Below are 12,397 nucleotides of genomic sequence, written 5' to 3' on the forward strand. Positions count from 1 at the left end.
CATCAGGAAGACACAGGATCCTTTGTGACACTTACTTTTAGTGACATTTCTGAGTTTGAATGTTCATATACCAGGGTATGAGGCTGACCGTCTGCAAAATTTCCTGCCAAACTCAATCCATCTGTAGATGAAATGTCAAACATACACTTCAATCTTCAAGAACAATACAAATCTATGGATTGTTTTTCAATTCTGTTTTTCATTGAATTTATTTGGAGTTTAGGCTCTGATTTTTTGCTATGTTCTTTTATTTTGTTTTTCCTTGAATTTCATTTTGTATCTTAGCATAACCTTTATAAATATCCAAATAAATAAGAGATCCCAGAGGGATCTTGGCACCCACCAAAGAATGATCTATGTCTGACAATGGAAAGAGGGATCTTTTCCCTGCTTTTCAAACTTTTTCAAATATACTAAATTTGTACATATGAAATTTAAGACAGATCCCTTCATTATTTTCTGAGAAACAGTGTTGAAATCCAAGATGGCGGGTTCTTGGCCATCTTGTTGACAGATCAGTCCCAAAGGTACTATGCACAACTAGGGCCCAAGGGGAACATATGCATGAAATTTGAGATATCCCTTCAATAATTTCTGACAAATAGCAGTATCAAAATCTCAGATGGTGGCTGGTCGACCACCTTGTTGACCCATCAGTAACAAAATGCAATATGCAAAACTAGGGCCCAAGGTGAACCTAGATATGAAATTTGAGATAGATCCCTTCTGTACTTTCAGAGAAATACCAGTAACAAACTCTAACTATTAAAATCAAAGATGGCTGCCAGGTGGCCATCTTGTTGACCTATAAGTCCCAAAATGCAATATGCACAACTAGAGCCCTAAGGGAACCTACATGTGAAATTTGAGAATGATCCCTTCACTACTTGATGAGAAATATCAGTAACAAACTTCAATTATCAAAATCCAAGATGAAGGGCTGTCGGCCATCTTGTTGGCTGATCAGTCCAAAAATGCAATTTGCACAACTAAGGGCTAAGGGGAACCTACCTATAAAATAGGAGAAATATCCCTTCAGTACTTTCTGAGAAATAGCGGTAACAAACTTCAACTATCAAAATCCAAGATAGCTGCCTGGCGGCCATTTTGTTCAACGATCGGTCCCAAAATAAAATATGCGTGACTAGGGTCCTAAGGGAACCTACATATGAAATTTGATAAAGATCCCTTCAGTACTTACTGATAAACAGCTGTAACAATCTTCAACTATCAACATCCAAGATGGCCACCTGGTGGCCATCTTGTTGACTGATTGTTCCCACAATGCAATATGCACAACTAGGGCCCTAGGGGAACCTACATTTGAAATTTGAAAATGATCCCTTTTGTACTTTCTGAGAAATAGAGGTAACAAGAATTGTTAATGGCGGACGGAGGAACGGACACACGGACGGAAGGACAGAAGGGCGGACGACGAACCAGGGACGAAAGGCGATTTGAATAGCCCACCATCTGATGATGGTGGGCTAAACACTAGAAGAGCATACCTAAAAGAAAAAAAAATATTCAAATCTTTAATTATCATATGAAAGTAATTAACAAGTGTAATATCATTTCATTTAACGTTTAGAGAACTTGAAGCTTACTACCAATGAATCAATATATACGTTTATTGGTGTTTATTGATAAAACAGAGCATACCTAAAAGAAAAAAAAATATTCAAATCTTTAATTATCATATGAAAGTAATTAACAAGTGTAATATAATTTCATTTAACGTTTAGAGAACTTGAAGCTTACTACCAATGAATCAATATATACGTTTATTGGTGTTTATTGATAAAACAGTGGTACTCTTACGGTGAATCTGGCCTTGGCTCGTGGTCACATGGACACCCTCGTCAGGTTTCATCCAGAGCGTGACAAAGTCATGATCAGTGTGGCTAAAAACCAGACAAAAATCTGTATATATTACATATTTCAGGGGAACACCTTATTTTTACACTTTTCATAAAAGAAACATCTGCACTAAAAATGACCGCATTAAATGCATTTCTAAATTATGTGAATCAATGTGATTGTACATTATAGCATTAACATATTCAAAACATATTTCTATATTAACAGAATGTCAGCAGCTAGCAGTTTAAAAAAGACAAAAGGGGGGCGTAACTCAACAGATCACCTTTAACCTTCAGCTGAGAACAGAACCTTGACCTTTGACTTTAATTTGGAGATATAACCTTGCACTGACCTTATACTAAGAATATATCTTACCTTGAACTGATAACAACAATGAGAACCATTGGTTCGCTTCCAGTAGCGTTAGTCTGAAAGACGAGGGAAATCCTCTCCGTGTATGTCCGTCGTGCCTGACCATTTGGACTGAACATATATTCCACCACAGACTGGCCATCAAATGTTCCTGATGCCTCTACATAAAGTAAACAAGCATGGAAGAAGTCAAGGTTTTGATCAAATTTTTACCTTTATGCCTTCTCTGGGTCCCCGTCTTATATGCAGAGAGCAGTAATAACAGTATTTTATTTTTTCCTTGTCAAATCAAATATGATAGATTTAATTATTATAACTCAGTTTTAATAATCACATTTATTTTTATTTCTAACATTTTGTATACGTGTTTACCCTGATTTTAATAAAGCTCATCTGGATTTATCCTGATGAGTTGTTTGATGCTATAAACTAACCTTTACACACTGTGTAACAGCTGAGGCTGTGATTATCTCCCTTGTTACAGTGATTATCTCCCTTGTTACAGTGATTATCCCCCTTGTTACAGTGATTATATTTCCCCTTGTAACAGTGGTTATCTCCCTTGTTACAGTGAGTATCCCCCTTGTTACAGTGATTATCCCTCTTGTGACAGTGATTATCCCCCTTGTCACAGTGATTATCCCCCTTGTTACAGTGATTATCCCCCTTGTTACAGTGATTACTCCCTTGTTACAGTAATTACCCCAGTGATTACCCCCTTGTTACAGTAATTATTCCCCTTGTTACAGTGATTATCCCCCTTGTCATAGTGATTATCCCCCTTGTTACAGTGTTTATCCCTCTTGTGACAGTGATTATCTCCCTTGTTACAGTAATTATCTCCCTTGTCATAGTGATTATCCTCCTTGTTACAGTGATTATCTCCCTTGTCACAGTGATTATTCCTCCTTGTTTTATCTGTACCTACCTATATCACACTGTTTTCCGGCGTAGGCGGTGTTGGTACAGTCACACTGGTACTCACTAAGCCCCCACTTCTCCCAGCAGAAGCCACCATTGTGGCAGGGCTTGTTTACACAGCCACTGTGGCAGGCTCCCTCTACACCTAAAACATGATACAAATTTAAGTATGTTTCTAATGTCTTTGATCTTTTGTATTATAGAAATTATGTGCATATGTGGTATTCAATATATCAATTATTGCATAAATTACTTTACAAAAATAAAATGTTCTCTGAAGAGAGAATGTTTTTGGTTTTGTTCATTCTCATGCCATTAAATGTACAATAAACAACAATAAGAAATGTTTCAGAGCATAATGTTCCTGACTCCATATTTCAATGCAGGAATCTGGATGAGATAGAAACATGGGATCGGACAGTACAGGACAGGATAGGACAGGGTTCACAAGGAAAACACAATGTACTTATCCATTTAACAGGGAGGACATTCAATATAAACGTGTCATTCCTCACCTGGTGTGTATCTAGCTAACCCCTGAAGGGAGATAACTCTGTCTCCAATCTTTAGACCCCTCATACAACCATTGAGGGTAGGGATACTGGTCCTTTGGCTGGAACTGCCACCAACAAACATACGAACAAAGGGGGAGGACTCTGCATCTCTCAGTGGAAACACAGTTTCCCGTATCTCTGTAAAGAGTTATTAAAAAGTCAGATATAATACTTTATAAGGATATCAAGCTTCACAGAAAAGTAAGAAATATTTTTATTTTAAAAAAAAGATCAATGTATTTCTTAAGCCTTGAATCTTGCAAATAATGAGTCACATTTCTTTCAAGAAAACTTTCTGTTCTGAAATGATAATGCAGTTAAATAAAGATTTATTTATAAATAAAACTTTTTATTAGAAACATAATTGTTCTTAAATAGATTGTTCATTAAAATGTTCAATACAAACACATTTATAAACACATTAATTCAAGTTTTTTTATCCCCTGCCCAACGAAGTTGGCGGGGGATGTACAAATGGGTTCAGTCCGTCCGTCCGTACAAATGGTTTCCGGAGCATTTTTCCAAGAAACTTCATACACACATTGGTCTTATGGTCTAGTAGTGCCTTTTGCTATTTTTAGGTTTCATTTTTTGCATTTTTTCCGTAACCATGGAAACATTGCTGAAAATATCATATTTTTGTACCAGGTTCGTTTCCGGAGCATAACTCTAAAACCAGAAGAGATATTTCCACGAAACTTCATAGACACATTGGTCTTATGGTCTAGTATTGCCTTTTGCTATTTTAAGGTTTTCACTTTTTGTACTTTTTTCTGTAACCATGGAAACATTGCTGAAAATGGCAGATTTTTGTGTAAGAATCGTTTCCGGAGCATAACTCTAAAACCAGCAGAGATATTTCCATGAAACTTCATGGACACATTGTTCTTATGGTCTAGTAGTGCCTTTTGCTATTTTTAGGTTTTCATTTTTTGCACTTTTTCCGTAACCATGGAAACATTGCTGAAAATATCATGGTAAATGGTAAATGTTACTTTGCAAAACTCCACCCATCTTAGTGTATATAGTCTAATATAAATGTCAAGGCTGTATACCTGATTCAACAATTGCAGCCCCGCTCTACTTGAATTATACACCATCTTTCTTTAGCTCAACTTCCTTTTTCCTGTTTTTTCCATACACATAAGTCTCCACAATCAAACTTACTTCAGCTTTGATATCTCCGTTGGCGGGGGATCTGAATGACTATGTCCTTGTTTTGATCATTATAACTAAGCTACAAGAATACTTTGTTAATTGATTGCCAGTGTTTTATTGAGATCCAAGTAAAGTCAGCCTTACCTCCCGTGTTAAAGGGCTGGTCCGAGTATTGACTTAATTTGAGGGTACGGAAGGGTACGATGGTTTGTTGGTCGTCCAGTATCAGTTTAACTCCACGGTTTCCGCCTTGTAAGAACTGGATTACTACCTGTTTCCAAGTACCATCTGCTACGCCTGCAACCAAACAGAATACTGTTACCATGGCATCAGATGTCAAAGGTCAGCTTCATAGTAGTAAATTTACCTTCTAGAGCCGAAATAAGCAACTATTCTATAAAAATATATTTTGATTTCTCAGCCATCATGTAATTGATCAATTTTAGTTCACCATATGGAAATGGCAAGAAGACTTTCTTACAGTTTGTTGGATATTAAGATAAGTTAATATCATATCATATAAGATTTATTAGATCTGATGTATGTGATAATCCTGCCTTGAAAGTTTACAGGTGGAATTTGGTGGGTTCATCTTTCAATGAATAGCTGTTCTGTGTAATGTAGTATCATACAAAAGGCCCTTTATTTGCCTTAAAAAAATAGCATTTGTCAAACTTTCATTAGAAGTTACAGCCACAACAGCACAGTCCAGGCCCCAATTTCTCGAAACAAACTGAAGTCCAAAACTGACTTAAGTCATACATTTCCATGTAAGTTACATAAAGAGAAAAACTTAAGTTTTGACTTAGTCTGCACTTTTGTTTCGAGAAATCGGGGCCAGTTCATTCCGAAATTCTCATACACAGAATGCTGCAAGTAGGAGTTGCAAACCGTCAGTAAATTTTTAACAAGACAGTCATTAGCTACTGCATTCAAACCCTGCATTGAATGATTTTTGATATTCATGATGCAACAAACAAACAGAACTTACCATCAACAACTAGAACTCCTTCTTTGATTACATCAAAGTGGTTATAACTGAGACGAAGCTGGCGCCGACCTGTCACCTCGAGTTGTACAAAGTTGTTAAGATGGTCATACATGTAGAGGAGAAGAGCACGAGGGTTCGACGTCCTATAACTTACAATAATGGTGGACTCTAACATGCCGAGGTCATCACTATCATCTATCTCCAGATATGATGTTATTGAACCGTTGAACGATATAGCATCTTCATTGATATCTGTAAAACAAATAATACCAAATGAATGTACATAGAAATCATTTAAAAAAAAAACAATATTTGAATAAGACAATTCAGCTACCGGTATTTAAGTTCCACATTGATAGTAGTACAAAATATATTCTAGATGCTCCTATAGACTAAATGAGGTTCTATTATATTTATATAGGTCACCAAATTTTAAAATATAGGTCACAGTGCCCTTGTTTTTAGACACAATGATGAGCTCTACCGTGATACAGTTTAAAGCTCCAGTCACGTGTAGATCAGGATATATATAGCTTAAACATATTTTTATATTTGATGAAGATTAATGGACAAAATATAGGTCACAGTGACCTATTTTTTCAACATTATGTCTTATTTATATATTAAAGATTTCAGAAAAGTATAGTACCATCTCTTAAATCCATTTTTTATTTGTGTGTAACAACCATAATGTAGCCCAATTGCGTAGTAAATATATCCCAAATTACTACCACAGAAATCCTAATTACTACAAAATGAAAGAAATGTTCTCAATATTTTATAAGAAACTATATATAAATGTCAGTTTGTTCATCCAAAAAATAGTCAAGTTATTATAACACACTTGTATTACCCAGCATTGTGATTATGTAGTAGATAAGTTTATTATATTTATAGTTACAATTATGAAATGTTAAAATGTATGTATTTTTCCATATTTTCTCTGCAAATAATGTGACATTTTGCCTGTCATGCATCCATTCTGTTAAAAATGTCTGACCTCTTGTTATACACTATTTTGTGTGTCTGAGTGAATAAATAAAATCTTGAAAAAATCTTATCAATGACGACTACTACTCACTGATCTCACAGCTATGGCCCATGTGTGCCCAGGAGTTAGCACATCTACACTGGTAAGTGCCCCAGCCCTCTACACACGTAGCTCCGTTCTGACAGGGCTCTGCCCAGCAGGAGGCCGTGCAGCCTGGCTTTACCTCCGGGTAGCTTTACACAAAATACATAGTGACATAATTGACAAATTATACAGGTTATGACCTAAATAGTTCACATTATGTACAATCAAACCTTATTAAAAAAAATCTGAGGAACAATGGAAAAACTTTTGACCTATCCAGGAACTTCCAGTCACAGGAATTTAAATCTAAAGCAAAAAGTGTGGTTGACAATTTTATCAACAAGGTTTTTGAGTTATACAAGGTTTTGAAGCAGTGTGATAAACATACACATGTACTACCGATTGATGCCAAAAAAGGTACAAATTTTAAATTTGAGGTCAAATGTTAAAGGTCATACCTGGGGTCAGTGTCAATGGTAAGATCGTGATGAATGCCGTTGTAGACCATGCCACGTACACAGCCCACAAGTCCAGGGGTCTCTTCAAACATCTCTCTGTAGAAGGATGACAATTCAAATTATTATAATGGGCATATATTGTAAACCATGTTCATAATATAGTGAAATGTTGTTGATTTCCTGTCATGCACAATGACAGGTTATATCCAGATTTATGTCCCTTGTTAGAGTTGCCATGCTCTCACAGAAAATACATTTGCCAGGTACCTAGATCTTGTATACATCCCTTCAGCCTTAAAAGCAGGCCATCATTGTTAAACTTATTCACCCCTGAAAATATAATATTCAATATTTCTACCTTTGAATCAGAAGAGTCTAAATGTGTCTTGGGGGGTAAATGAGATATTGTTACCAGAGTTTGAATCAGAAGAGTCTAAATGTGTCTTCGGGGGTAAATGAGATATTGTTACCAGAGTGTGTCTTGGGGGGGTAAATGAGATATTGTTACCAGAGTTTGAATCAGAAGAGTCTAAATGTGTCTTGGGGGGTAAATGAGATATTGTTACCAGAGTTTGAATCAGAAGAGTCTAAATGTGTATTGGGGTTAAATGAGATATTGTTACCAGAGTTTGAATCAGAAGAGTCTAAATGTGTCTTCGGGGGTAAATGAGATATTGTTACCAGAGTTTGAATCAGAAGAGTCTAAATGTGTCTTGGGGGTAAATGAGATATTGTTACCAGAGTTTGAATCAGAAGAGTCTAAATGTGTCTTGGGGGGTAAATGAGATATTGTTACCAGAGTTTGAATCAGAAGAGTCTAAATGTGTCTTGGGGGGTAAATGAGATATTGTTACCAGAGTTTGAATCAGAAGAGTCTAAATGTGTCTTGGGGGGTAAATGAGATATTGTTACCAGAGTTTGAATCAGAAGAGTCTAAATATGTGTCTTGGGGGGTAAATGAGATATTGTTACCAGAGTTTGAATCAGAAGAGTCTAAATGTGTCTTGGGGGTAAATGAGATATTGTTACCAGAGTTTGAATCAGAAGAGTCTAAATGTGTCTTGGGGGGTAAATGAGATATTGTTACCAGAGTTTGAATCAGAAGAGTCTAAATGTGTCTTCGGGGGGTAAATGAGATATTGTTACCAGAGTTTGAATCAGAAGAGTCTAAATGTGTCTTTGGGGGTAAATGAGATATTGTTACCAGAGTTTGAATCAGAAGAGTCTAAATGTGTCTTTGGGGGGTAAATGAGATATTGTTACCAGAGTTTGAATCAGAAGAGTCTAAATGTGTCTTCGGGGGGGTAAATGAGATATTGTTACCAGAGTTTGAATCAGAAGAGTCTAAATGTGTCTTGGGGGGTAAATGAGATATTGTTACCAGAGTTTGAATCAGAAGAGTCTAAATGTGTCTGGGGGTAAATGAGATATTGTTACCAGAGTTTGAATCAGAAGAGTCTAAATGTGTCTTGGGGGGTAAATGAGATATTGTTTACCAGAGTTTGAATCAGAAGAGTCTAAATGTGTCTTTGGGGGGTAAATGAGATATTGTTACCAGAGTTTGAATCAGAAGAGTCTAAATGTGTCTTTGGGGGGTAAATGAGATATTGTTACAGAGTTTGAATCAGAAGAGTCTAAATGTGTCTTTGGGGGTAAATGAGATATTGTTACCAGAGTTTGAATCAGAAGAGTCTAAATGTGTCTTGGGGGTAAATGAGATATTGTTACCAGAGTTTGAATCAGAAGAGTCTAAATGTGTCTTGGGGGGTAAATGAGATATTGTTACCAGAGTTTGAATCAGAAGAGTCTAAATGTGTCTTGGGGGGTAAATGAGATATTGTTACCAGAGTTTGAATCAGAAGAGTCTAAATGTGTCTTGGGGGGGTAAATGAGATATTGTTACCAGAGTTTGAATCAGAAGAGTCTAAATGTGTCTAGGGGGTAAATGAGATATTGTTACCAGAGTTTGAATCAGAAGAGTCTAAATGTGTCTTGGGGGGTAAATGAGATATTGTTACCAGAGTTTGAATCAGAAGAGTCTAAATGTGTCTTCGGGGGTAAATGAGATATTGTTACCAGAGTTTGAATCAGAAGAGTCTAAATGTGTCTTCGGGGGTAAATGAGATATTGTTACCAGAGTTTGAATCATTGAATCAGAAGAGTCTAAATGTGTCTTCGGGGGTAAATGAGATATTGTTACCAGAGTTTGAATCAGAAGAGTCTAAATGTGTCGGGGGGTAAATGAGATATTGTTACCAGAGTTTGAATCAGAAGAGTCTAAATGTGTCTTGGGGGGTAAATGAGATATTGTTACCAGAGTTTGAATCAGAAGAGTCTAAATGTGTCTTCGGGGGTAAATGAGATATTGTTACCAGAGTTTGAATCAGAAGAGTCTAAATGTGTCTTTGGGGGTAAATGAGATATTGTTACCAGAGTTTGAATCAGAAGAGTCTAAATGTGTCTTGGGGGGTAAATGAGATATTGTTACCAGAGTTTGAATCAGAAGAGTCTAAATGTGTCTTGGGGGGTAAATGAGATATTGTTACCAGAGTTTGAATCAGAAGAGTCTAAATGTGTCTTGGGGGGTAAATGAGATATTGTTACCAGAGTTTGAATCAGAAGAGTCTAAATGTGTCTTGGGGGGTAAATGAGATATTGTTACCAGAGTTTGAATCAGAAGAGTCTAAATGTGTCTTGGGGGGTAAATGAGATATTGTTACCAGAGTTTGAATCAGAAAGAAGAGTCTAAATGTGTCTTGGGGGGTAAATGAGATATTGTTACCAGAGTTTGAATCAGAAGAGTCTAAATGTGTCTTGGGGGGTAAATGAGATATTGTTACCAGAGTTTGAATCAGAAGAGTCTAAATGTGTCTTGGGGGGTAAATGAGATATTGTTACCAGAGTTTGAATCAGAAGAGTCTAAATGTGTCTTGGGGGGTAAATGAGATATTGTTACCAGAGTTATATTGTTACCAGAGTTTGAATCAGAAGAGTCTAAATGTGTCTTGGGGGGTAAATGAGATATTGTTACCAGAGTTTGAATCAGAAGAGTCTAAATGTGTCTTGGGGGGTAAATGAGATATTGTTACCAGAGTTTGAATCAGAAGAGTCTAAATGTGTCTTGGGGGGTAAATGAGATATTGTTACCAGAATTAAATTTTAAAAAAGGATAACCTACCCGGGCAGTCCTCCCAGGTAGAGGAGTCCAGAGAAGATGGGTTCATCAGATGTCCAGACCTCTGGGATCGCCACGATCTGTTGTTGTCGTGACACACTACAGCGGATGTCCTGTTGACTTCGTTCCACACGTATCTGTTTCCATTCACCGGTATTCAATGGTTCATCTGTCTGAATGTCCGATACAAATTCAACATCATTTATCACGAAGAAAAAGCGCATTGACCGAGCTGAAAAATAAAATACATTTATAACATTATAAATTGAACTTCTGTATAGGTTTATATTTACAGCAAATGTAAATCTTAATATTTTTTGTGCAACATGGACATTTAAATGGAAACAACAGAGACGTATGCTCCAAAGTTTAGCACCAAGCTTTGAGAAATGTATAATTTAAGTTAGGCTGACCAGAAAATCCTGATTCAGTAAAATTGAATAAAAAGAGCTTATTTATGGCTGTACACATCAGCCTCTCGGCCCTTTTGCCAGACTAAATAACATGTTATAGAAGGCCTATTGTATAGTAACCTGAGCTAGTAGGGAAAATGTTGTGACCATAGAAACCTCATTGCAACGGCACAGACTGGTACCTTTATTTTCAAAAGTTGGGAGCAGCAAAGTGTAGATCAATAAAAGATGCCTGGACTTAAAGAAGGATGAACCTGGAGTACCTGGACAAATATCACCAACCCACTACCTGACTAAGCTAATCACTGCCCCTAACTTAAGCCCATTCTTACCTGACAACATCTCTATACTGAACATGTTTGAGTTATTGTACTGTGGGCTCTGATGTAGGAGGAGGGCGGTCGGCTGATGGGTACGGAAGCTGAATCGCAGGTCAGACGACGTCCACGCAGGAAGGACAATGTGGGCCATCTGGGTTGTAAATGTCACTGCATGGTCTAATTTGTTGTCATCTATCAATAAAATAGTTACTGACGTTAAACCAGATATTTATCCACATAACCTGTCCGAGTTTTACAAGACATTTATTATCTGACCATATCTTACAGTAATGATCTATTTTAGAGTTACTAGCCTTCATTTGATCTCTCACCAAATGGTTTAACAATAGCATGACCATTGATGGAGACAGAGAAGAGAATACATGGATTTAATACTTACAACTACCGGTACTCTTAGGAGCACACGTACTAGGAACTGATATCAAAAACAATGGCAACAGTTATAGTAGTTGACAAACATATATGATTATATACTTACTACTTCCCCAACACCTAAGGGGCCCTAGGGTTATGTTGGCTGTCCCCTTAGAAGACCCTGCTCTCTTGTTTAAGATTGTTAGTTCAGTGATGGGCAACTTTGCTTTTACATAGTTATCTCCCTTGTCAACTACAATGGAGGCTTTGGCTGCAAAAAGAGATTATATATACTTAATCTTTTGTTTTCTTCTGTCTCTTTTCATAAGATATAATATTATGATTATGATTTTATGATAATCTTATTGATTACAGACAATATGCAACGTACAAAATAATTATATCTCATAAAACAGAAGTAATTTCAATTACTTGAGATTCACCAAATTAAGAATGGCCTGTAACCCTACCTCTGTCACACATGCATTGGGGCCCCGCCGCATCGACATTTACCCCCGCACCAATGTTTTTATGCGCCATAACTTAAAAATTAAAATCGAGACCGCCGCATCGAACGCACCCCAAATTTCCATTCGAACTCTCCCGAAATGTCCATTCGAAAACGCACCCGGAAATCGGCTCCAATTTTAGTGTGTACCTTTCATTTCCGGTAAAAAAAATGGCTGCCGATGTCAGCATTTGCTCAAAACGGAATGTTTCCT

The 12,397-nt window shown here is 36.8% G+C and overlaps 1 protein-coding gene across 1 annotated transcript in view; it reads right to left on the reverse strand.

The window, feature by feature from the left end:
- Window positions 1-12,397, reverse strand: part of LOC138325399 (axotactin-like) — an 88,508-nt gene that overhangs the window by 13,930 nt on the left and 62,181 nt on the right. The window contains 12 exon segments of the mRNA XM_069271031.1: window positions 36-121; window positions 1,822-1,904; window positions 2,239-2,395; window positions 3,164-3,301; window positions 3,672-3,848; window positions 5,013-5,165; window positions 5,860-6,111; window positions 6,941-7,083; window positions 7,393-7,488; window positions 10,571-10,799; window positions 11,313-11,492; window positions 11,800-11,946. Coding sequence (XP_069127132.1) covers window positions 36-121; window positions 1,822-1,904; window positions 2,239-2,395; window positions 3,164-3,301; window positions 3,672-3,848; window positions 5,013-5,165; window positions 5,860-6,111; window positions 6,941-7,083; window positions 7,393-7,488; window positions 10,571-10,799; window positions 11,313-11,492; window positions 11,800-11,946 — 1,841 coding nt within the window.

Source organism: Argopecten irradians, chromosome 6, assembly GCF_041381155.1.
Source record: "Argopecten irradians isolate NY chromosome 6, Ai_NY, whole genome shotgun sequence".
NCBI lineage: Eukaryota > Metazoa > Mollusca > Bivalvia > Pectinida > Pectinidae > Argopecten > Argopecten irradians.